The sequence below is a fragment of the Peromyscus californicus genome, unplaced genomic scaffold, assembly GCF_007827085.1.
Source record: "Peromyscus californicus insignis strain IS unplaced genomic scaffold, ASM782708v3 Scaffold_14__1_contigs__length_90479793_seg_1, whole genome shotgun sequence".
NCBI classification, from domain to species: domain Eukaryota; kingdom Metazoa; phylum Chordata; class Mammalia; order Rodentia; family Cricetidae; genus Peromyscus; species Peromyscus californicus.
The window spans coordinates 6,017,472-6,040,960 of NW_026294435.1; the positions used below are offsets into that span (position 1 = coordinate 6,017,472).

General features: G+C 46.9%; 1 protein-coding gene across 1 annotated transcript in view; it reads left to right on the forward strand.

Annotated features, from left to right (window-relative positions):
- Positions 1–21,379, forward strand: part of Bcl2 (BCL2 apoptosis regulator) — a 171,186-nt gene extending 149,807 nt beyond the window's left edge. Inside the window, exon 2 of the mRNA XM_052736465.1 lies at positions 16,161–21,379. Within this exon, the coding sequence (XP_052592425.1) occupies positions 16,161–16,295 (135 nt within the window). The 3' untranslated portion in view covers positions 16,296–21,379. The remainder of the gene's footprint in view (positions 1–16,160) is intronic.
- Positions 21,380–23,489: the final 2,110 nt, after the last annotated feature.

The following is a 23,489-nucleotide window of genomic DNA, read 5'->3' on the forward strand; positions in this document are numbered from 1 at the left end:
CCCCCATAGTTTTCTTGTAATCACAGTACCAATATTTAGCTGTGAGGGCTGAGGAGTTATAGAATAAGCTTCTGGCGGACTGATCACAGGCCCAGCATCGTGTCAGACTGCCATTGTCAGGTGGTACCCATGGTGACTAGCAGGACATGTGTTACAAGCCACCAATTTCTGGGCTGTCAGGAGTGGGGGCATCAGGTACAGCCCAAGTTCTATGTCAGTTCCCACTGCCAGGATCCTCCTATCTGGAAGAGGGATGGAGTCCCAGGAGGGCAGGACTCAGCATTTCTTGGGTCTAAAGAGATCTTATTCATTCCAACTAGCTAGTGTTTTATTCTTTAAATGAGCGAGGGGTGGAGAATTGCTACCTGCTAAAGTCAGAAAAGATCCAAATAGAAATAGATGGGGAAAAAAATCAAACTGGAGAAACAAACTTTTGCTGATAAAACTTGAGGCAAGGAAGGAATGGAAAAACAAGGCAAGACCCAGCCAAAGGAGGAGACTAGGAAGGGACTGAGTGGGGAGAGACGGGGTGTGAAAGAGATGTTCCACCTGGGTGCTGGTGGACTGGGAAGGACACTTGGGTATTTTCATCCAGCCTCCTTGGTGTCCCCCACACCTAGCGGTTGGGTCACAAGCAGCCCACAGAGGAAGAATGAGGCCCTACGTGCAGAGGTAGTGTGGGACTCATGGCCATTGTCCACTTACCAGTGTGTATTGGACCCAAACTCAGCTTCTCATTTTTCTCCTCAACTGGGTGTGTTGGAGAACTTGTGCTGAACGTGCTCTCTCGCACTTGTGGCTCTGGAAATGACTTGTTGGGTCTCATTGCTTGAATCACAGATTGGCTCCACAAAATTTCAGCCTTCCAGACACAAACCGAAAGAACTAATCCATGAGCATAGATGGGGTCTTGTGAGCATGTCTGCCTAGGGTCTTCTCAATTTAAAGGCCTTTATGTAATAATGAAAAATATGGACAGAATAGTATTGCAGCAGAGCAGACCTCCTCATCTGGGCTACATCTGCAGAAGGGAGGCTGCTGGCTATGTTACAGGCCGATGACCAGGAGTGTGTCAGGACTGTAGCTGTCTATGCAGCCCTCCACCTGCCTCCCTTGGATCCCAAAGGGTGGAAGTTGTCACTATTCACTCACACTGTGGACTCAATTCTGTTTCATTCTGCAGAACAGCTGAACAGACCCCCAGAAAGGGATAAAATCCAGTTGTCACTGTGGAGGCTCCTGGGCCAGTTGCTTTAATATTCTAAACAAGTCTCAGGTGGGATTGGCTTTTGTAACCTGGAAATTTTATTCTCCATCACATTCCAGAATTCCCTGTGAAGCAGCCCTGTGATGGGGAGGGCTTTCCCTGAATTAATGGAAAGAATTTCTCCTTTGGGATTGGAGTCTCTGTCACACAGCATAAACACTCTGGAGGTGGAGAGGTTACATGTGGTATCAGCCAACAGGGCCAGACCACAGATTCAGAGGAGTCCAGAGTGCACCACACACATGCCCGTAAGATCTAGTTCTGCAGCATGTGCGGGAGGCCTTGTGACTGGTGATTTCCCGTGGTCACAGCGTCCTTTTTCTTTTTTTTTTTTTGGTTTTTCGAGACAGGGTTTCTCTGTGTAGCTTTGCGCCTTTCCTGGAACTCACTTGGTAGCCCAGGCTGGCCTCGAACTCACAGAGATCCGCCTGGCTCTGCCTCCCGAGTGCTGGGATTAAAGGCGTGCGCCACCACCGCCCGGCTGCGTCCTTTTTCTGACAATGCAGCCTCAAGGACTGACTCACCCCTGCCTGCATGCACCAGCTGGCTTTGGGACCTACCCCAGGGTAATCCCAAACCCCAAATTAATCCCATGCCCTGAACATCCTCAGCTTTCTCCACGTGAATTGTTTTTCTTCAGTACTGGGGATTGAACCCAGAGCCTTGCACATGGGTGAGGCTAGCACTAAGCAGTTTGCCCAGCTCTCTTTGAAATCCTTCCGGTTCATGTCCTTAACCTCCTCTGCACCCCTTCCCGGTTCACCTTAAAACCCCTCAATGCGTTCCCTCCGTCTTCTTTGGTCAGCCTTGAGCATCCCTCTAGTTTCATGGCTTCCTTTGTTATGTGTCTCCTCAAGGACTGGTTTTTATACATAATTTTTATCTCCAACAGGAGAAGCAAAGTGTTGTTGAAGAAGCACGTGTATATAGGCTTTTGTGGCCTTCAATTCAAATCTAACTGTAACTTGGGCCAAGCTGAGGGGCCTTTCTGATGTTCGTCTCTTGTCTCGTTTTGTTTATGAAAGCCACCCTGTGGGGCTGGCTCAGTTACTTCACACTCCGACGCTCAGATCTAGTGTCTGGCCAGAAGGAGACAGTAGATAAATGCTTTGGTGAGTGGTCTCCCTCCCTTCGGGTCGCTTGACTCAGATTCCAAAGATAGATCAAAGGGAGTAGAAAAGCCTCCACAGAACAGGGATTTATGAAGTTTGTACCAATTTTGTTATGAAAATGATGTTGCACACGGATCCACAATTAGCCAAGGTGCTCCTTGGTAAAAATAGCAATTTGCTAGCTCTAGTGTCCCCACTAAAGAAAGCCTTTACCTACCCAAGCTTGAACTTCTTCTGCCCTTCGAAGGAAGCTCTCTTGAGTTGGCATTGTGCAGTACTTGATTTGTTTGATGAGTGCAGCCTTGTTGTACGGCTCATTGTCACACAGAGCCGTGGTCACTGGCTTCGCTGGAGCACTAAGTCAGTGCTGGGACAAAGACAGCTAATAAATATTGCTTCGTTGGCTTTGGCCTTTGCGTTCCCACGTCACGGGCTCAGTGCATGGTGTTACTGGAAAATCACAAGTAGAGGCCTGGCGTTGCCCTCTGACATGCCAGTCCAGCTCAAGAACTGTCAAACATGCCCTCTACCTCAGGAATCACCAGTGCACGTGGGCCCAGAGGCATGACTCAAGTCTCATTTTTAGTCCAGTCGGCAAATATATGCAGACCTTTTGTAGGCATTGCCTAGCGGGCTCTATGCTACAAGCTACAAAATGACAGTCCGAGACAGTCACCTTCGAAGTTAAGTACCCAGGGGTGCTTCTCACTCCAAGTACCCATTACCAAGAACATGGGCAGGCTTTGAGCAGTCGGTGAACTTGTGTGGCTTCTTGGCTTTGCTCGTGTCCACAGCAGACTCACTTCACTGCAGAACAGTGGCCTTACGTCAGGTCAGCCAGCTGACAATGTGCCCTGGTGGTTCTGCCGATGGAAGAGATTTCAGCAACCCCCGCCCCCTACACACACACACACACACACACACACACACACACACACACACGCACTCCATTCCTCCATCCCTCTCTCTCCCTCTCCATATATGGCCATCTAGTTCTGGCACCAGACACACACTGACTGAGATCCTCTCAGCAAGCATCTATTTAGACAAGTGACCACGCCAGCATATCTCATCCCTGTGTTAATGAGGTGGAATCCAGAATGCTAGCCTTGACCCTGCTCAGCATTCACATGCTCCATTACTAACAGCTGTTGCCAGCAACAGAGACAGAGCAGGTTGTCCTTTCTGGGCTCAGGAAGACCATCTGAGGAAGGAAGAGGCTTGTCAGGGAGCCAGCCAGTGTGCCTTGAGATGCATCTGGTTTTATTCATGCTGAGTCTTTCCAGGTGAAGTGAGCTAAATCATAAACTACAAAACGAAAGCAGATTGCCCTAAGCACACCCACGTGGAACAACACACCGAGTTACCACCGTGTATCAGGCCCTGCTAGGGACAGAGAAGATGTAATCGCTCTTCTTTTACTGATGACTGGATAGATGGTGTGGATAGCAGCCCACTCCTACAGGCTGCCGCAAGGACCGCCTTGGTCATTTTGACTGTCACGGAAAGAATGGTTCCCTAGCGGTGCCTGGGTTGCAGAGTAGGGAGCTCGGAACAGGTTGAGACTTGGTATGTGTCAGAGGAGCTTTGGCAGTAGGATATTAGCAGGCTGTGAGCTTTCAATAGAGTGTGGGACTTATTTGTCCCAGACCAAAAACAATAGGAAGGACCCACCCTGTGGAGGCCAAAGCTGGCCTTCGACTGATGCTCAGGTTTGCTGTAGGGCATCCAGGAAAGCACTCTTGAGCCAGTGTGTCATGGAACTTCCAGGAAAGATGCCTAGTCTTAGAAGGTACATGTCAAGCCACGCATGGCTGGAAGCTGCCAGTGCCCGGCAGATGGCACCCATGAGAATATCTTCTCCTTTGTGCTCCTTACTTCAACCTACCCACCTCCAGGGTCAACCTCATTTTCAGCAAATCCCCATTAGGAGACACAGGTCCTCTGTACCCTCCTCCCTCAGTCAACACGTGCTGATTTCAACAAGTGAAAAATCAAGCATTTGGCTCCCAGCTCTGGTCTTCCCTGTTTAATCGATGAAGAGCCCCCTCTCTTCCCCACGCCCCCACCCCCCACCCCACACCCCCGCAGCATCGGTATACTGATGACAGTGATTAGGCCAAGCTGCAGAACTTAATAAGCATGTGCTTTCAGTTCCCACTTTTGGCATATTTTCATGAATTAACTCTTCCAGGGACATGCTGGACCATGCCACATGTTCACAGGCCACATGGCAGACACAGTGGGGTACTTTGTGTGTGGCCCAAGGAATGACCTACAGGGTGAGTGTGCTCAGCTGCCATTGGTCCTGCAGAGCATCGGTGCTTATGTTCACACTCATATCCAAGTGGGCACAGGGGCAGGCAGGGTGATGACAAGAGGCAAGGAGGTGAGTGACCACGCAGTAGCCACAGATCCCAAGAAAGACAGCGGTGGGTCTATCGAAATGCTAAACTGTATGCGAGGCATGAAGAATCGCATGATCTGGCTCTCCAGACAAATAGAGCTTCACACTTTTCTCCCGATCTGAGGCACACTGGCTTCTCGGGACTAACTAAAATTGGCATGACGGCCAGGCACAATATTGAATGCCTCTAGTCACAGCTCCTGGGGTGCTGAGGTGGGAGAATCACTCAAACCCGACTTGAGACCAACCTAGGCAACAAAATAATATTATGCAAGATGCTGTGTAGAAACATGGGGTATGGGGAGGCTGGGAAGGGCTTCTGGGACAAATAACTGGCTTATGCTCATACAGGCAGAGATTGGAGGCACAGAGAAACACCAGAGACAGGACCCCTTCTCCAGTGCTGGAGAGCAGAGGCCCAGCAGAGGGGCCCGAGCACAGAGCGTTCTGAGGCCTTGCGGGGGCCTGAGTACAGTTGAGATAGACCACTCTGAGAGGAATCCAGAGGTCGCCATCTGCAACAGTTACTCTAATGTATATTCTGGCATGCACGGGCACATCCCAAGCCATATCCCCGCAGACACACGAGAAAGAGAGAACAAGACCATGGCAGCACATGCCCAGATAGTGCAGCAGTTCGCAGAGGAAGGAATGGAAGGGCTGCAGGGATGTCAGCCTCTCACCGCATAGCACGGGATGCTCAGCAGCCCCGCGTCCTCACCCAGACAAAGTCTTCTGAGCCATCGTAGCACTGTTTGGTTTTAAAGGATAACAGTAGGGGAGGAATTAATAACAAAGGAGTCTCCCCAGACCACATGCCCCTGTGGAGAGCAGAATCATACTTTTGTCCAATTCCATAGGATGTAAAATTGTTAACACTCCCCTTCATGGATTATAAGAAATATAGCTATTTTTATTTAAATATAGTTCATACATGCCATGAAATACCACATATTATGATCAATTCATCATTTTTAAAAATATTCAAAAGAGTTCATGGCAATCACTATTATCTAGTTCCAGAACTTTTTTATTGATTTAAAAGGATTTCTGTACCCACTGACAGTTACTCCATAATCTTCCCTCTCCCCAGCTCCTGCTTCTATTTATCTGACTTCTGTCTCTAAAGCTTACCTATTTGGGACATTCCCTGTGAGTGGAATTGTGCTGTATTTGAATTTCCATGCGAGGCTTTTCTTGATTACTTTTGTTTCAAGGTTCACGCAGCCTGCAGTACCTATCAGCGCCTCATCCCTTTGTGGATGGACGACACTCCATTGTGTGGCATCCCGCATTTCGTCTGTCTATCGGTCGGTCAGCAGATAGTCCGATTGGGTCTACTCTCTGGCTGCTGCACATAGTGCCGATATGAAATCCCTGCACTAGCTTTTAGGAGCATATGTTTTCAATTCTGTTGATTATGTACTAGGAGTTAAACAGTTGGTCCATGCCGTAGTTCCATGGAGCCTCTCAAAGAACCATCAAACTGTTTTCTACCATGGCTGCACCCTTTCACACCCATTGCCACCATTGAAGGCTCCACATGTCACTCCCTTACCAACACTAGTTACTGTCGTTTAAAGATTACAGACATCTCAGTATAGTTTCGATTGCATTTCCCTAGTAACTAATAATCTTAATGTATTTTCATGTACTTATAGGTCACGTCAGGATCATTTGGCAAAATGTCAATTCAGATTTTTTGCCTGTTTTTAAGTTTGGCTAGCTATCTTTTTAGTACCTAATTGTACTAAGATTTTTGCACAACATACTTTCCTAAACAATACAATATCATAAATTGATATTCTCCCCCCAAAAAATAACATGTCATAAATCCAAAGCCAGAAATGGTTGAGCAGCAGGAAGAGCTCTGGCCAAAGGGAGGAAGTGGAATTTGGAAAGCGAAGTGGGGAAACTCTTCCAAGGCCAGAGTCCTAGTAGGCAGGTTGCTGAGGCCAGTGGTATGAGGCCCCCAAGAAAAACGCTGCTCTGGGTTAAATGTACAAACAACCCCCACAAACTCATCTGTTTGCACACATGATCCCGGGCTGGTGGTGCTGTTTGGGGAGGTCAGGGAGGTGGGGCTTATGAGGGTTGGGTTCCTGGGGGTGGACCCAGCCCCACTCCCCACCCTAGTCTCTCCCTTCCTGGTCTGTCAGGATGCTATCTAGCAGCTTCCCACTTCACCATGCCTTCCCCATCATGATGGACAGCACAAACCATAAGTCAAAATAAATCCTTCCTCTCTTGTAGGCAGGTAATTTAACACACTAACAAGAAAAGTAACCGATACCATCGCCTCTTGCTGAGAGAGTGTGTTCTCTCCAGGCCAGGGCGCTGCAGGATCGGTATCCCTACATTCACAAAATGTGTTCAGTGGACTGAGAAAACTCATGTCCATTAAAGCTACTGTGTGCTTTTAGAATATTACCAAGAAGTTATAGGACAGAGACAGGTCCACGAAATCATGTTTGGTGACGAAATGAACTAGCAAGCTGAAGAATAGGTGCCAGGACTGGGTACTGATCAAGCCTCCAGTCTCTTTTGTTATGAACCTGGTGAATGGAAGGGCGCAGCTGTTCACCTACACCCATTCCCATGTATGTCTTTTGAATTATGGGACTGTTCACAAACTCCCCCTGCAGGAGGGGCCTGAGCCGCAGGTGGCTAGGCAGCCCTCCTGGTGGGATTTGCATAGCTGGTGTGCATCAGGAGCTCGTATCCCTGCTCCCTTTCTGCTCCCATCTCTCACCTAGGAGGGTCAGGTGGTGAGTGGGCCAAGGAACCCTCCAAGTTCCTACCCGGGGCTTTGGCTGTCTCTGGTGTGGGTCTCCTGTAGCAGCTGGATATGGCTGAATACCCTTTGATCAGCCTTCTGGCTTACAGAACGTAAGCATTTGCAAATGTACCTTTGTAAATGACTTTCAGACTGTTCTGCTCAAGAAACGAAGCCATCTTCAGGTTTCTCATCTCATACCCTCTTTAGCTCCTGAGACCCACCACCTCATTTGCATCCCAGCTAAATTTTCATAACAAAATAGACCCAGACTTCCCTGGCCAGCCCATTGCAGTTGGGCCGGTTTTATTTTTGTTGCACCGGGGCTTCTTATCTCCTGCCATTTGTCCAGCAGGTTTCTAGTTACAACCAAATGATGCTTAGATTAGCTTTCGTTGCATGTATGTCTTTGGTCTGTGTTTCAAAGAGTCCTACCCTCTGGGCCCAGAGCCTCTCTAACATTGGCCTGCACTGACTGGACAATGGACCTTGTCAGGGTGTCCCTCTGCCACCTTGAGGTCAGGCTGCTGTGTGGCCTTCAGCTCGATGTTCATGGGCTGTTTTCCCCTTTCCTTTTCACTCAAACCTGAAATCAGTATTTTGGGAGGACAGGGGAGGCTCAGGAGGCACAGGGAACAGATGCCAGCGTGGCCTTTGCTGCAGAGGGGACCCTCAGGGCCCATTCAGCACAACGCGGCTGCATAGGAAATCCTGCCCAGCCAAACGATAAGGGGGAAATGGAGTCACTTCCTCACCAGCTGCTTCACTCAGGTAGAAACAGCCCGCACTTCCTTCTGAGTGCGTGCTTCTGTTTTTGCTCAGAGCCAAGTCTGGTGTCAAGACAATCACGGCCTCCTTGTCCTCAGAGAGCTTCCGGGCTCTGCTGATGGCTGTGTTCTCTCCTCCCTTCGCCTTCTCTCACTGGCATCCTCTTGGGCCCAACGGTTTAATATCAGCAAGTAGATGATGTTGGGAATGAGTCTCCCGCCCCTTCGAAGCGTCTTTATGTCCGCCTGAATGTGCAGAAATAGCCGTTGACCTCGGCCCTCTTCCTTGTGTAACAGACACGAAGAAGCCAGCTTCAGTATCCTGGATTGGTGCACATTCACTTCTAGAGAGCATTCTGTAAGTGTGTCTTTCCAGTATGGGTACCGCACTGCAGGGCTCCCCAACAGAGTGTGGGCACCGCACTGCAGGGCTCCCCAACAGAGTGTGGGCACCGCACTGCAGGACTCCCCAACAGAGTGTGGGCACCGCACTGCAGGGCTCCCCAACAGAGTGTGGGCACCGCACTGCAGGGCTCCCCAACAGAGTGTGGGCACCGCACTGCAGGGCTCCCCAACAGAGTGTGGGCACCGCACTGCAGGGCTCCCCAACAGAGTGTGGGCACCGCACTGCAGGGCTCCCCAACAGAGTGTGGGCACCGCACTGCAGGGCTCCCCAACAGAGTGTGGGTACCGCACTACAGGGCTCCCCAACAGAGTGTGGGCACCGCACTGCAGGGCTCCCCAACAGAGGGTGGGCGGTCAGATGCTGCCCAGGATATCTCCCTCATGGAGGTTCCCAGTGAGTGATGACGGAAGTGATGCCGTGCCTGGCACTCAAGCAGCGCAGACACTGACCAGCGAGGCCCCACATAGGTGCTGTGCTGCGTCCTTGGGAATGAACTGAGCATCAGGGCCTGTGGGAAGGAACTGCAGGCTGCTGCAGAGGATAGTGAGTTTTCTTTCTTTCTTTCTTTCTTTTTTGCTGAGTGAATTTTTTATTATAATTTTCTGTATAAAAATGTCCATCAGACGGAGGTCAGAGGGTGAGGGCAAATGTGTATCAGGAACAAGGTGGACAGCTCCAACTGCCCCTCCACCCAGCAGCTCCAGTGTCCCTGAAGGATAGTGAGTTTTCTATAAGTTGGTCTTTCATTTGGTCTTCAAGTGTCCCTTCTCTTAAAAATGTCCATTAGAGCCGGGCTATGGTGGCGCATGCCTTTAATCCCAGCATGTGGGAGGCAGAGGCTGGCGGATCTCTGTGAGTTCGAGTTCGAGGCCAGCCTGGGCTACAGAGTGAGTTTCAGAACAAGTGCCAAAGCTACAAAGAGAAACCCTGTCTCGAAAAACAAAAACAAAAACAAAAACAGTCCAGTAGATTATGTTTGGAAATTCTGCTATATAACAAATGAAAGAAATCAGCTTCTTCCACTTCATGTGTATTTGTCAAATGGCTAGTAAGTGACAGACCCCAAGCCAGAGAGAACTGAACTATGGACCTGCATGAGACAAACACAGATGGCCAGGGAATTATTTAGCTTAGTGCTGAGGAAAACTGCCTGTGGAAAACAGTGTTTCAGGTCTGTGAATGAGCAAGAGTTCCCTGAAAAACAGAAGAAACGGAGAAGAACCAGGCTGGGCCACAGCCTGGAAGTCTTGGTCTTAGAGAACAGCATGAAGGTGACAGGTTCGAGTAGATGGATCATCCTGGCTACAAAAGGGAGGTAATTAATGGCAGAGCGCAATGGAGGAGGAGAGCGTGGATTGGAAACCGTGCGGTGATGGTGAGACGTGGTCATTCAGGTGTGTGTTGGTGGTCACCAGTGCTGTGGACATCACCCTCCCTACCCTTCTACCTCCAGCTCAGGCCACGTGAAACCTGTGCTCTGCTCTAGAGCCCACATCACCACGCACACGTGGAAGCCTGTGGCACCGGCCCCTGTGTGGGACAGCTCCAAGCCACTGCTGGCATTTCCCAGCTCACTGTTCCACAGTGGCTCGTAGGCTTCTCCATCAGGGTTAGTCTCCAAGGACGGAGCCTTTCTTGTGGCTTGTCCCTTCCCCTTCCTTCACCTCCACTCCTCAGCCTCAGCGTCTGGGGTCAGCTCCCAGGTAGACAGCGTACACTCAGTCTTTGTCTTTGGGTCTGTTTGTGGGGGACCCAACCTAACAGTACAACTCTTTCAAGTCAGTGCCGTGTGCACCAGTGCATCAGTGTATCAGTGACATGCACCAGTGCATCAGTGCAGTGTGCACCAGTACATCAGTGCTGTGTGCACCAGTGCATCAGTGCAGTGTGCACCAGTGCATCAGTACCGTGTGCACCAGTGCATCAGTGACATGTGCATCAGTGACATGTACACCGGTGCATCAGCGCCGTGTGCACAGACTTGGTGGAGGGAACGATGCTGGCCGTCACACAGGGCAGGTTTATTGTAGTTCCTACAGGACCTGATAGAATGCACCAGGAAGGTTAAAGAGATGACTCAGTTGGCAAAGTTCCTGCTGCACACATGAGGGTCTAAATTTAGTCACTAGCACCAAGGTAAAACCTAGGATGACATCAGGCACCTGTAATCCCAGCACCAGGGAAGCAGAGACCCGAGGGTTCCTTGAGCTCACCAGCTGTGCAGTTCAGCCACATTGTTGGGCTCTAGGTTCAGAATCTCAAAAAATAAGACAGAAAGCACCTGAAGAAGACACCCGATGTTAACTTCTGGCTTTCACATGTGTGTACACCTGAATGCATACATGCACACCCCATATGAACATACATGTGCAACAAGAAGAGCAACACAAGAAAGCAACTGAAATATGAATCCTATTGAATGAGAATAGGAATGAATATAATAACTTCAGATACGATCACAAGGGTGGTATTTAACATGGGGACAGAAAAGGGGATTGACAGAGAGAGACAGTGATCCAGGCAGAAGCCAGGGGCATCACACACATATCTGGACCGTCAGAGGAGGAAAGTCTCCAGAAAGCAAGAGGGACCCCCGAAGAGTGTGGAGCATGGCTGGTTTGCCGTGGCTGAAGGCGCGTGCGCAATGCTGCCCGGCAAGCACGCTGCAGCTAACCACGCAGCAGGTGGGACTGCCGTGAGGCGGTCAGAGGCCCGGGAGAGGAAGAAATAAGACTACAGTGACATGAAGGTGCGAAGAGAACCAAAGAAAGGGGTTGGCAGCGTGTCTAGAGGGAGAATGAGAGATCATGCGTCATCAGCACAGACATTGTGAGAAAAGTTGGAATGTTTTCATGCCGGGAGAAGAGGCAGAAGAAAGGGTCAGGTTGGAATGGTGCTGGGGTGGGGACAGTTGGTGGAGGAAGGTTCCAGAAGCCATAGAAGATGTAGAATCAAGCTCACGGGTGGAGATTAGTGCACCCAAACCAGCTCTTGAGTAGTTTGTGCTCACTGGTCCCAATTTACCCAGAAAGGGGTGTCGTTAGCTGCCGGAAGGAAAGCCGTACGCACAGGAGAAGCGGTGGCTGCTGGGGCAGTCGTGGGAAAGGCAGATCTGACGAACGGTGGGTGCCAAGTGATCTGGAAGCTGTAAGTCGAGTGTTCTGTTGAGGTGTGTTTTTTGGAAATACCTGGATGCTCAGCTGAGGCCCAGTGTGGATGGAGCAGAACCTCGGGGTGGGAGGGAAGCACACGTGCGTGAACATGTGTATGTTCGCATGCATGCACACGAGTTGTTGTGGCACACTAGCATGTTTCAGGGTGAGTTTCCGTTTTGTGGACCCATATGTGGCTGTGTCGGTCTTACTTTGAGTACTTCAGTTGTTTGGGGGTCCTTCTGTTAAACGCAGCCTGTGGGTTTTGTTAATTTCTCAAGATAAACAACCATAAGCGTAATCATTAAGGAAAAGGTAGCACTTTAAGTCTTTGAAAAGCGCTCCTAGATCCCAGGGTCTCTTCATTCACTTTGCCTGGGGTCAGCCTGGACAAGGCTTCTTGGAAAGCCCAGACCCAGCCAGCCCAGCCACACCCTTTTTGGCTCTTGATGTTATTTAAATATTATACATTTTTGCCAACTAGCTCAGTTTGAGTTTTCCAAGCTTATTTTCTCCTAGCCTAAATGATGTTTCTTAGAAGATTCTGAGTGGGGGAAGGGAAATTTGGAGGGTGAGCTGCCTCCAGAGGGATGTGTGAGAGAGACTGAGAATCCAGAGACAGGCTGAGCACTACCCCATGGTGCAGTGTGGAGCAATGTGGACACTCGCAGGCTGTCAGTCCTGTTTGTCCCTACTCTGGGGTGGGTACTTTGCCCTGGGTGAATGCAGACTAAGGCCAGCTGTGGCCTCTGAGTTTGAAATTTGCAGAGAACCATACTGGGGTTTTCCCCTGTCTGAGGTTGGGGCCAGCAGAAAGACCTTCCTGGGGTCTGTGAGCATCCCTGATCCCTACAGATGCAGTGTAGGAAGCTTTTCCAGTTTTGACATGAGCGAGGACCTGCAGCCACTGGACATGTAGACAGGGTTAGCCAGAATTACATTCAAAGGCCTGGGTTTTCTTTCCTACTTTTTTTTTTAAAAAGAAAATATTTATTTTAAATTATGTGTATTTGGGAGTAAGGATGTGCACATGAATACGGGTCCCCCCAAGAGGCCATAAGCATTGATCCCCTGGAGCTGGATTTGCAGACTGTGAGTTGCCCAATCTGAGTATTGGGAACTAACTTGGGTCCTCTGCAAGAACAGCATAGGGTCTTAACCCTTTTGGTTTTTTTTAATACATAAAATGGGCAAATATGTAGTTTTAAAATGGCTTTCAAACTTAAACAAATAATGACAGGCTGTTTAAATAGACTTCAGAAATCTCCGTAATCAGGATGCTCGAAAAAAGCAAGAGTCTCTCTAAAAATGGCTCTTCAGAGGTTAGGCCCTGGACCCAGAGGGTCCCCTTGCATGTTGGAATTACAGAGGACAGGGCTCAGGGGCTGCGTGCAACCTCCAGGGATTAAATGACTCACCACCACCCTGTCCTACAATCTGAAGGACTAGTTAGTAATCTATATGGGACAAGGGGACATTGCTATTGCCACTTCCACCTCGAGAGCTGAAGATGGCTCCTTAGGGAGCTGTAGAGCAGCTTCCATGCAAAAGCAAGTAGGCATACCCACAGGAGGGCATAGGCAGGTGGAGCTCGTGCAGAGCTGTCAAAGGCCAACATGGAGGGCAGACAACAGGACCCATTGTTACTACTGGGTTTGTTACCTTCTGGACCACACTGACAGATGAACTGAAGAAACATGTTACTCTTCACAGCCACCAATTGTACAGCTATGGGTGAGGTAAATGAGGTTCAGAGTTGGATATTTGCTTAAGGCCACAAACTAATAGATTTTCAGACCTGGAGAGTCACCCACATCCTTTTGCTTCTTTGGAGGCCTTCCTAGACCTTGGGGCTTCAAAACCCACCCCCACTCTTTGGGCCAGGAGGGACTAATTTAGCTTACCTCACTCTCAGAAGGCTGTTTTTTTACAATGTACTTGGGAAATGGTCCTTGGAATGCTGTCTGAAGCTGTTGGTGAGGAGGGTTGGAGGCATGAAGGGCTTACCCAGCTCCAGAAAGAGAGGGGTCCGGGGGAGACATTGCTTCAGTACCCTGGCACTATGCACCAGGCATCCTGGGAAGAAACTACCCTCCCCACCTCCAGAGTCGTCTCTGCTTCTGCCACATTCCCAGGATGGCTGTATGACCAGGAAGGTCACATGACCAATAGTTTGATTTGTTTTAGGTTTTGCCACAGAAAACTGAAGGAATTCAAGGAGCAGCCTACCCCTCTCAATGGAAAGGTGAATTAAAAAACAGCCCAGGAAAGATGCCCTGAAGAATTGGGATATCTTTGGCTAGGCCTTTAGGGCTCTCATACACATGGCTGTGAGAGATGGGAGAGAACCCCTGGATGCGGCAGCCGGCTTCCTTCTCCACCTGTCAGATGGTCTCTCCTTGTGCACAGGGAAGGTGGCTTCTTCGTGAATTGTCACAGTAGAACTTGAACGGTGACTGAGAGAACTGTGCACATATTTCATTAGTGCCCTTTGCTGTGTTTTCTGAAACTCAAATTTAGACACACTCAACAATGGATATATAAAGGAAATCATTTGCGCCCCCTCCTGGCAAAAATTAGTCTAGCCCCTGCAGAGATGCCCAGCATTTGCTTGGGGGCTAGCAACTCAGTCCATTGCTAATGTGGCCAATATCATTGCTGTGTCTGGGCTGTTTGTTCTTCTGTGGCCCTTGGTCTGAGTGTCCTGTAAATGGGAACTTCTCAGCGTCAGTGCCGTTGGTGTTTGGCTCTGAGTCATTCTTCTGAGTAGAGGTTGTCCATGCCTTACAGGATGTCGACATCGCTGACATCTGCCCACTACATGCCAATAGCTGCTTTGCCTCAAATAATGAGGACCAAATACTTTCAGATATCACTAGCTTTCCCTGGGGGACAAGATAGTCCTTCATATGAACCACTGCCCTAAATCATAGCCAGCTTTACAAACAGTGCCATTGGTCAGAAGGCAACTAGGAGGTAGCAAGGACAGTTCAGCACAAATCCTCATGATTATTGTAACAACTTTGATGTACTGTCAATAGAGTTCTAGGAACTTATTATTTTTAAAATGAATAGATAAATACCTCGTGTGCAAAAGTATATCATAATATTGCTTATAATTCCTAAAGTTTGAAACACTATAAAATTTGTTTATAAAGTATGATGCAGGAAACCACGTACTTCTGAAAATATCTATGTAAATATATACTTAGCAATGTGAGCAGTTCCCCTCATCCTGCCTTTAGCCTCCCCTTGCTACTTCAGGATCCTCAGAGGTGGTTTCAGTAGAAGGACTAGATTGATAATCATATGGGTAGAGCTGGTCAGATTCAAAACCGTGTGAGGGCTGAGGAAATGCTCAGCAGGTAAGCACTTGTGCACCAGTGTGAAAAACTGCTTGACCCCAGCATTGTGTGGAAAGCTAAATGGCACACATCCAGAATCCCATGTCAGGGAGGGCAGCGTGAAGGGCACTGGCTTGGATCTGGGTTCAGATCCTGCCTCTACTATTGACTGCACACATTCCTTAACTTCTGCAAGGCTTCTGCTACCACTTACTCATAGGGTTTTACAAAGCAAATTCCTCGAAATGAGCCAGGTTGACTATTCATCCAAACTGCAGCCTACAATCTTAGCAGTTACACCAAGCGCTTCTCACTCCCTCACAGCTGTCCCGTGACAGACAGCCCCTGTTACAACAGGCAGACAAGATTTTCACCTTCTGAACAGGAAGAAGTAAAATGATTTAGTAAGATTGGTACAAAGAATAAACAAAATAACGCATGTTAGGTGTCTAGAGCAATGCCTAGGGTATGGTAAAAACACAGTAAAATCATGTGGGAGACATTGCCTGTACTATGCTTTATCATTTTTATGAATGGCTATGATAGCAAAAAAATTGCAAAACTGCCCATTTTTCTGAGTGTCTTTACTGCCTTCCTTATCCTGAACACGTTCTTGTCCATTGCCCTCTGTGGTAGTTACTTGGGATGAGCCCTGTTTCACAAGAGCTTTGTACACAAGAGCCTCTAGTCTGCTTTACATATTACAAACTGCGGTGGCCCAGAGCCCCTGACATGTAAACGGCTGCCAGGAAACACCAGAGGAGCCGCTTTCCAAGTCATCACCCCCTCCCAAGAGTAGCTTTGCATCCCGGCTGACCTCAGAGGTTGCCTGTCATGCTGGGGACACACGTGTTGTCGCTATCCTGTTGGGGGGAGGCCTTCTGAGCTCTCTTGGTGGCTAACGTTCTTTCTTCTTCCCCCCACTGCAGGACGCCTTTGTGGAACTGTACGGCCCCAGTGTGCGGCCCCTGTTTGATTTCTCCTGGCTGTCTCTGAAGACCCTGCTCAGCCTGGCCCTGGTGGGGGCCTGCATCACTCTGGGTGCCTACCTGGGCCACAAGTGAGGTCCACAGACCTGCCCCAAACAAATATGCAAAAGGTTCACTAAAGCAGTAGAAACAATATGCATTATCAACGATATACCATGAAACAAAGTTGTGATCTTTTTTTTTAAGCTGAATACACACACACACACACACACACACACACACACACACACACACACACACATATTCAGGCAAACGGTCGAATCAGCTATTTACTGCCAAAGGGAAATATCATTTATTTTTTACATTATTTAGAAAAAAAAAGATTTATTTATTTAAGACAGTTCCATTGAAACTCCAGGCTTTGGAAACCCTACCAGGAATTGCCAAGCACCTCTTTGTGGCTCCACCTGCTGGCCTGTGCCTCTGGACAACAATCTGTTTTCCATATTGACCAGACTGGTCCACCATCTAAAGACAAATGGCCCAGGACCCTGGCTGCTGGGGAAGCCTGTCGTGTGGCTGCTGGAAGACAGGGAGAAGACTCCATGTGATCTGTATAAACTGACCCTGGGGTCTAGGATACTGTGGGGGCCAGATGCCTACAAGGAAGTCTGGTCTTCCTTGAGTGGAGAGGGGACTTTGTATATGACTCACATGGTACATACCCAGCCAGAGGACAAAGGCCGGGGACTTCAGATGGACTTGGTACCCACTGAGACGTCCTCACTGAAAGACAGTGATGGGAAAATGCCCTTAAACTATAGGAAATTATTTTTTTAAGCTACCAATTGTGCCGAGAAGCATTTTAGCCGTTTATACAATATCATCCAGTACCTTAAGCCCTGATTGTAGATATTCATATATTTTGGATACCCCCACCCCTCCTTCAATACTCACTCTGAGTAGGAAACAGAGGCTTCTAGATTCGAGGAAGTGGACGTGTGGTGACTTCTTCAGCATCAGGAAGAATGGGGTCACCCAGGACGTCAGGCGGCCACAAGTGCCTGCTTTTAGGAGAGCAACATCTGCAGAGTCTACCCTGTGGCCCAGTGAGGCCTTGGCCTGGCTGAGCCTTGGCCCTTAACAGCCTCTGCACAGGGGTTGGAACAGAGCGGGCGGTCTCTGAGCGTCTGGAAGCTGACAGAGCTCAGGATTGCACAGTAAGAAAGAGCAATCGTGAGACTCACTTCGTGGGGCCTGCTTCATCGGGAGTGTGAGCTCCACGACTCTTCCTAAGACATTTGCCTCATAGAGAGGAGAAGGCTCGGTGCCTGTCCCGCCAGAGGACGCGGTGAGGGCAGGGACATCACCACACCAGAAAAGAAGCCTGTGCCCTTCAGGCAGCCACAAGTACCTGTTAGCAGTGGTCTGCCCTGTTTAAGGAAAGGCTTTAAATTACTTTGGGGAGGGTCATAAATCCTACAGGAAGCACTGAAGCGAGGTCGAGGATTCGATGACCTGTGTCTATGGAATTACATGTAAAACATTATCTTGTCATTATAGTTTGGTTTTATTTGGAAATCTGACAGAGGGAGAGGAAAAAAAAGGTTTCAGGTATGTATGGAATGTAGAAATTATCTGTACATCCTGAGGCAAAAAAAAAAGTGGGAAATTGTAGAGGAATAACAAAACAAGTAAAATCTCCAGCTAGTGAAGGGGAAACATTGTTTCTCTCAAGTTTAGAAGGAGTGTGGAGACATTTATGGAGTAACCTTGTGGCATTATCAGACTCTGTATCATTCATTTGTAGGAACTTTGGAATGTACTTCATTCAGTGTTTATTGCTGTGGTTGATTTTTCAAAAGCTGCTTTCAAAAAGAATACATGCATCTCAGCATTGTTTAAATTGTATTTAGTTATGACCTCTAGAATTTTTGTTAGCAAGACAAACAAAAAAGATAATTTTTCCATTTGTGATATTTGTCTCTTGATTCTTCAAAAGCATTTCTGAGAATGTAGAATAAGCCTGAGAGACACGAGGGGCCTGAGAGAGCCTGGGTTTCACTGCCCCCTCAGCTGCTTCGTCTGGACTCACTTCTCTGCCTGTATAGACCCCCCAGATACTGATTATGATGGATATAGCTGATGTTCATTTGACCTTGTTTCTTCAAGGTTTACTCATCCCTGGATGATTCAGCATTTAACTCAAGTTACCTAGGATTACATGCATGTTTGGTTAAACCCATGAGGTTCATTCAGTTGGAAATCCAGATGGGGAAGAGAGCAAAGGGTTAGAATCTGGCTATGGCAGCTGGGCCTTCAGAGAGTTGCTTTGTGTGGCCTGTTCCAACACAGATGCGCCAGAAGTCCTCCTGCCCCTTGCCCTGGGCCTGTCTCCCCAAATGCAGAGGTACCTTGTATCATGGAGAGGGCAGGAAAGTCAGACCTCCCCAGTTGGTCTCAGAGAACAGGATGGTCAGAACTTTTCAAGTTATTTTAATTTTTAAGCAAAATATTATCCTATGAAAGGTTTACATTCTCCACATGATGAATATGGAATAACAAACCTGTGCTGCTATCCTGCCAAGATCATCGTAATGGAGTCGGCTTGCAGTACACGCCAAGTGGCGGGCTCCTTCAAGCTGCTTTAGAAGGAACTATGAAGAACACAGACATTTTTAATATAAAACCTGTTTCTCTTTTGGTTTTGTTGTTATTGTTCAAACTGGGATTTGTAGAGTATTTGAAAAATGTATACATATATATATATATATATATATATTAAAAGGAAGGAAAAGGTCATAGGATTCCTTCAGGTGTGGGATTTTGTTTTCTGATTTGAATGGCAAATTTGCCCAGTCACTGGACCCCAGTATTGTGACCCCAGCCACAGTACTGTGGCTGCTCTTGCTCTAAGAGTAGTTGATGGTGCATTTTTCTTGTTAAAAACGTGTTAGAAGAAAAGAGTGTCTATAGAAGCCTTGGCTGGTCTTTTTCTTCTTCCTCTTTAAAAAATAGTCTCAATTATTTTGCAATAAGGCAACAGAGAGCCATCCCCATTCATTTCATATTAAGAAGTGTTTCACACCCAAATCTCAATTCATCTGTAAGCTTTGGAATCTTCTCTACATCAGAGTCAAGCAGACACAGAACATACACACTCCCCAAACTGGGCTGAGAAGCTTGGAGAAAGCCCACAAGTAGAGCACCCTGATGCCTTCCATTGCTCCAGGAGCCTCACTCAGGCACTCTGAAAGAGAAATGGAAAAATGGAGACGTTCATCCCCACTGACTTTTCAGGGCCTGGATATATGTGCAGGCTTGAGATTTTCATGACAACGACAGTTAAGGAAGCATTTTCATGTAGTTCAACTAAAACCCTCCATCCTGCCCAACTCACTTGTCTCTGCATGTTTGGGTGTGACCTTCACTCATACATACTTTCTTTTCCACTGGCAAGTACTATTTATTACATCTAAAAGCCTTGCTGTGTCTGAGGGAGGGGATAGCAGGGTGTAGGAAGTACTTATAAACCAAGAGGGATCATAATAATCAGGACTGAATGTAGATAATGGGATAATACCCACACATCTAGCTTCCACACTGAATAGAATGGGCAGAATTGTGAATAGTCTGTATTTGTAATCAAACCTAGACTAAAACAACTCATAAATGTGAACTTCAACTCTAACTGTGCTTTGAAGGTGGTGGGTGTCTTTATACTTTCTTATCACTTATGGTTAGAAATGCACACCTACTCTATCAGGAAAAAATAACAGGAAAAGGTTGAAATATAAGCCAGTCTAAGGAAATTAGGGACCTGCTGAAGTTCTAGTCTGATCTTATTCTGTGGTGTCTATTGCAGCCCAGACAAATATGGTTACACACTTCTTAAGAAATACAATTCTACATTGTCAGGCCCATGAAGGCTCTAATCAGATCTGTATTGTTGCCCAATTTGGATCTTTCAGGGATTTTTCTATGTCATTATTATTAGAGGGACAAAGGGCGTTTGTTAGGAGGTGGGAGGGAGGAAGAATTCTTATTTGAGTAGAACGTGCCCCTGATTGGACCAGGGTGTGATGGTCTTCTGCAAAATCAGAACTGTGGGGAACGAGGGACTTTTACAAGGGTCAATGTTATGTTCCTCTAAACGCTTTTTGCAAGAATTGGGGATCATTTTTAAACTCTATGGTACATTTAGATTCCAGGGACATTGACATAGTTCAAAGTCTGACTTAATATGGCCATGCAATAGCATATGTTTCAAGTTGGATATGGCTAATGAGTGTTTAAACAGTAAGTTTGACATTATAACCAATGGGATATTTAAACAACAACCTTCCAGTTGGTAGGGACATCTGTTTCTCAATGTTTATTATACACAATGTGGAAAAAAATTAGATACGATTGAATTAAATAAAACATTGTGAGACTGAATTAGGTAAATGCTTGTAGCCATCCCTTAGCCTCACCCAGGGAATCATTCAGTCCTCCGTCTATAGACACCTATGCAGTGTGCATCTCACCAGGCACAAAGAAAAACAGGTGGGGGATGAATGATATACATTAGCACTTCACCATGAATAGCCAGGAAAAATACTGTGAAGCCAGTGTTTTGTGCTCCAAGTTCAGTACAGAAGACAAAAGAGAGTCATGGAAGATGGATAAGCCAGCTTATCAGAATGTTAATGTGGTGGCCATGTGGCAATGGCAATGCCTCACCTTCCTTCTTGGGAAACCTGCGTGGGTCTTCCAGCTGGCTCATTTCATTAAATTCTTCCCTCCAAGATAACATCTGAAGGATTGATGGCACATTCAGTTTCTTTTAGGAGACACTTTCCTTTGGAGAGAGGGGTTGTTTATTGTCATATCTTAAGTTTTCAACCAAGCTTTGCTTTGGCTTCAGTTATATTGGGGTAATTTTTAAGTAAAGTAAATGTACAAATAAGTGTTTTTGTATTCAAAGCTTTGTTACCAAGATTTTCATACTTTTATCCGTGGGCTGCTTTTAAGGTTGATACTTTTAGACGTGGTTGATACCTACAGCACTGTACATACAAGAAAATATATAAGTGTACTTTGCATAGTTAAGGTAAAGTAAGTCTCCAGTTGGCTACCGTTCCATATAATGGCACTTTGTTTCTGTTATTGGACAACGTCACATCGCCATTAACTCCCCTTGTCTGTCTGAAAACAATAAAGTGCAGCGTGCAGCATCCGTTGCCCTCTCGAACTGTTTGTAGCGTGCTGTCGTGGCTGTGCCTGCCATTCACCATTATCAAAGAAGACTTTGGAAATCCTTCTTTACAAGCCACTAGGACCATCATGAACACATTCTAGTGAAGCACGTGGAGAGCAGGCTGAGGGACTGCCTTACCATCAGAATCACCTTGGAAGGAATACTTTTTGTTTCTTGGTTGCTAGTCACCTGGGCTGGCTCAGGATAGAGCAGCCATGAATTCTATTGCCTGAGAGAATTCATGTCGCTGTTTGGTGAGTTCTTTCATGTGGATGGGGATTCCAGCCTTATTCCTGTCCTATTTTCATTGCTATTAGTGTAATAAAATACTCTGACAAAAAAGCAATTTAGGAGAGAAAGGTTTTATTTGAGGTCACAATTCCAAGTTTATAGTCCATAATAGCAGAAAAGTCAAAGCCATAAAAACTTAAAACACCTAGTCACATCCCACTCACAGTCAGAACAGAAGAATGCATATGTGCATGCTTGTGCTCAGCTCAATTTCTTCACTCTTACTAAGTTCAAGACCTTCTGCCTAGGGAATGGTGCTGCCCACAGTGGACTGGGTCTTCCAGCATCAAATAACTTAAGAGAATTCCCCATAAACATGCCCATAGACCAACTCAATGTAGACAGTTCCTCACAGAGACTCTTCCCAATGAATTCTGGATTGTGTCAAGTTGACAAAGTTAACCATCATCATTCCACAATATGAAATGCCATGTGAAAAGTTGAAAAGCTAAAAGCTGCATTCTGTAGTTAATATTATAAGACAACTAAACCAACACTTGCTGGGGAGTGAATAAACTCTTAAGTTACAAGAGATATAGTGTTTCTTACTTATACTTGGGTCCTGCTATCCTAAGCCTCAACCCCACAAGTCTCTGCCCTTCAACAGACTATCTATAGGTTGATAACTCCATCCTGCATCTTCCTCTTGAGCTCCAAACATATATCTGACTAAATATTCAGCATCTTCTCTTGAATAATGTGTAAAGGTGTCAGTTTTAATATGGTCCAAGTAGAATTCTGATCTGAGCCAGCAGGATAGAGGACCAGTGATGAAGGCCTATAGTTTTGTGACAAATGGATTTAAAAAAGAGAGAGAGAGACCACAAAAAAGAAAAAAGTATGGCCAGAGGCTACTTGCTGTGGTACTTTATTATGATGATTATAATGTCATCTTCTTTAAACCTCATAAAAATACATAAGGTAGATCTTATTATCACCCATTTTTATTGGTATAAATCAATATTTACAATATTGAAGCTAAAGAGGTCCATATGCTAAGGTAGATGGGGTTAGGCTACAATAACAAGATGCATGCAGACTGAATGCAATGGGTTCTCATTATGGTGAGTAAAGCCCAAAGTCCAGCCGAAACCTAAGATTAGAGAAAACAGATCACCTGCAGCAGGTAAGAGGCATCCAGAAGTTACAGTGAAAAGTAATGCCATTTTAGACCTTGTCTCAGGGTTTCTGCTGCTGTGAAGAGACACCTTGACTATGGCAACTCTTACAAAGGAAAATATTTAATGGACTGGCTTACAGTTTCAGAGGTTTAGTTCATTATCATCATGGCGGGACATGGCAGCATACAGGCAGACATGGTGCGAGAGAAGGGGTTGAGGGTTCTACATCTTGATCTGCAGTCAACAGGAAGTGCACTATGTCACTGGGTGTAGCTTGAGCATAGGAGACCTCAAAGCCTATGCCTACAGTGACACACTTCCTCCAACAAGGCCACACCCACTCCAACCAAGCCACACCTCCTAATAGTGCCACTCCCTCTGGGGACCATTTTCTTGGCCTCCATAAATAAATCAGGTCAGGGAGACTCCACATGCTCCTATAGAAAGTCCTTGAGGGAGGATGTGTTCCTGAGCATGCTCAGCTGAAGGGAACATGGCCAATACATGTTAGGGCATGATCAAATAGAGATAATAGGACACATATTCAAAAGGTTTAAATGACAGATAGGAATACTGGAATACTCAGGTTGAGTCATAAAGATGGCAGACAGGAACACCTTTGGATATCTTTAGCTTTTATCCTTAGCTAAAAAAGAAAAGACATTTCAAAAGATG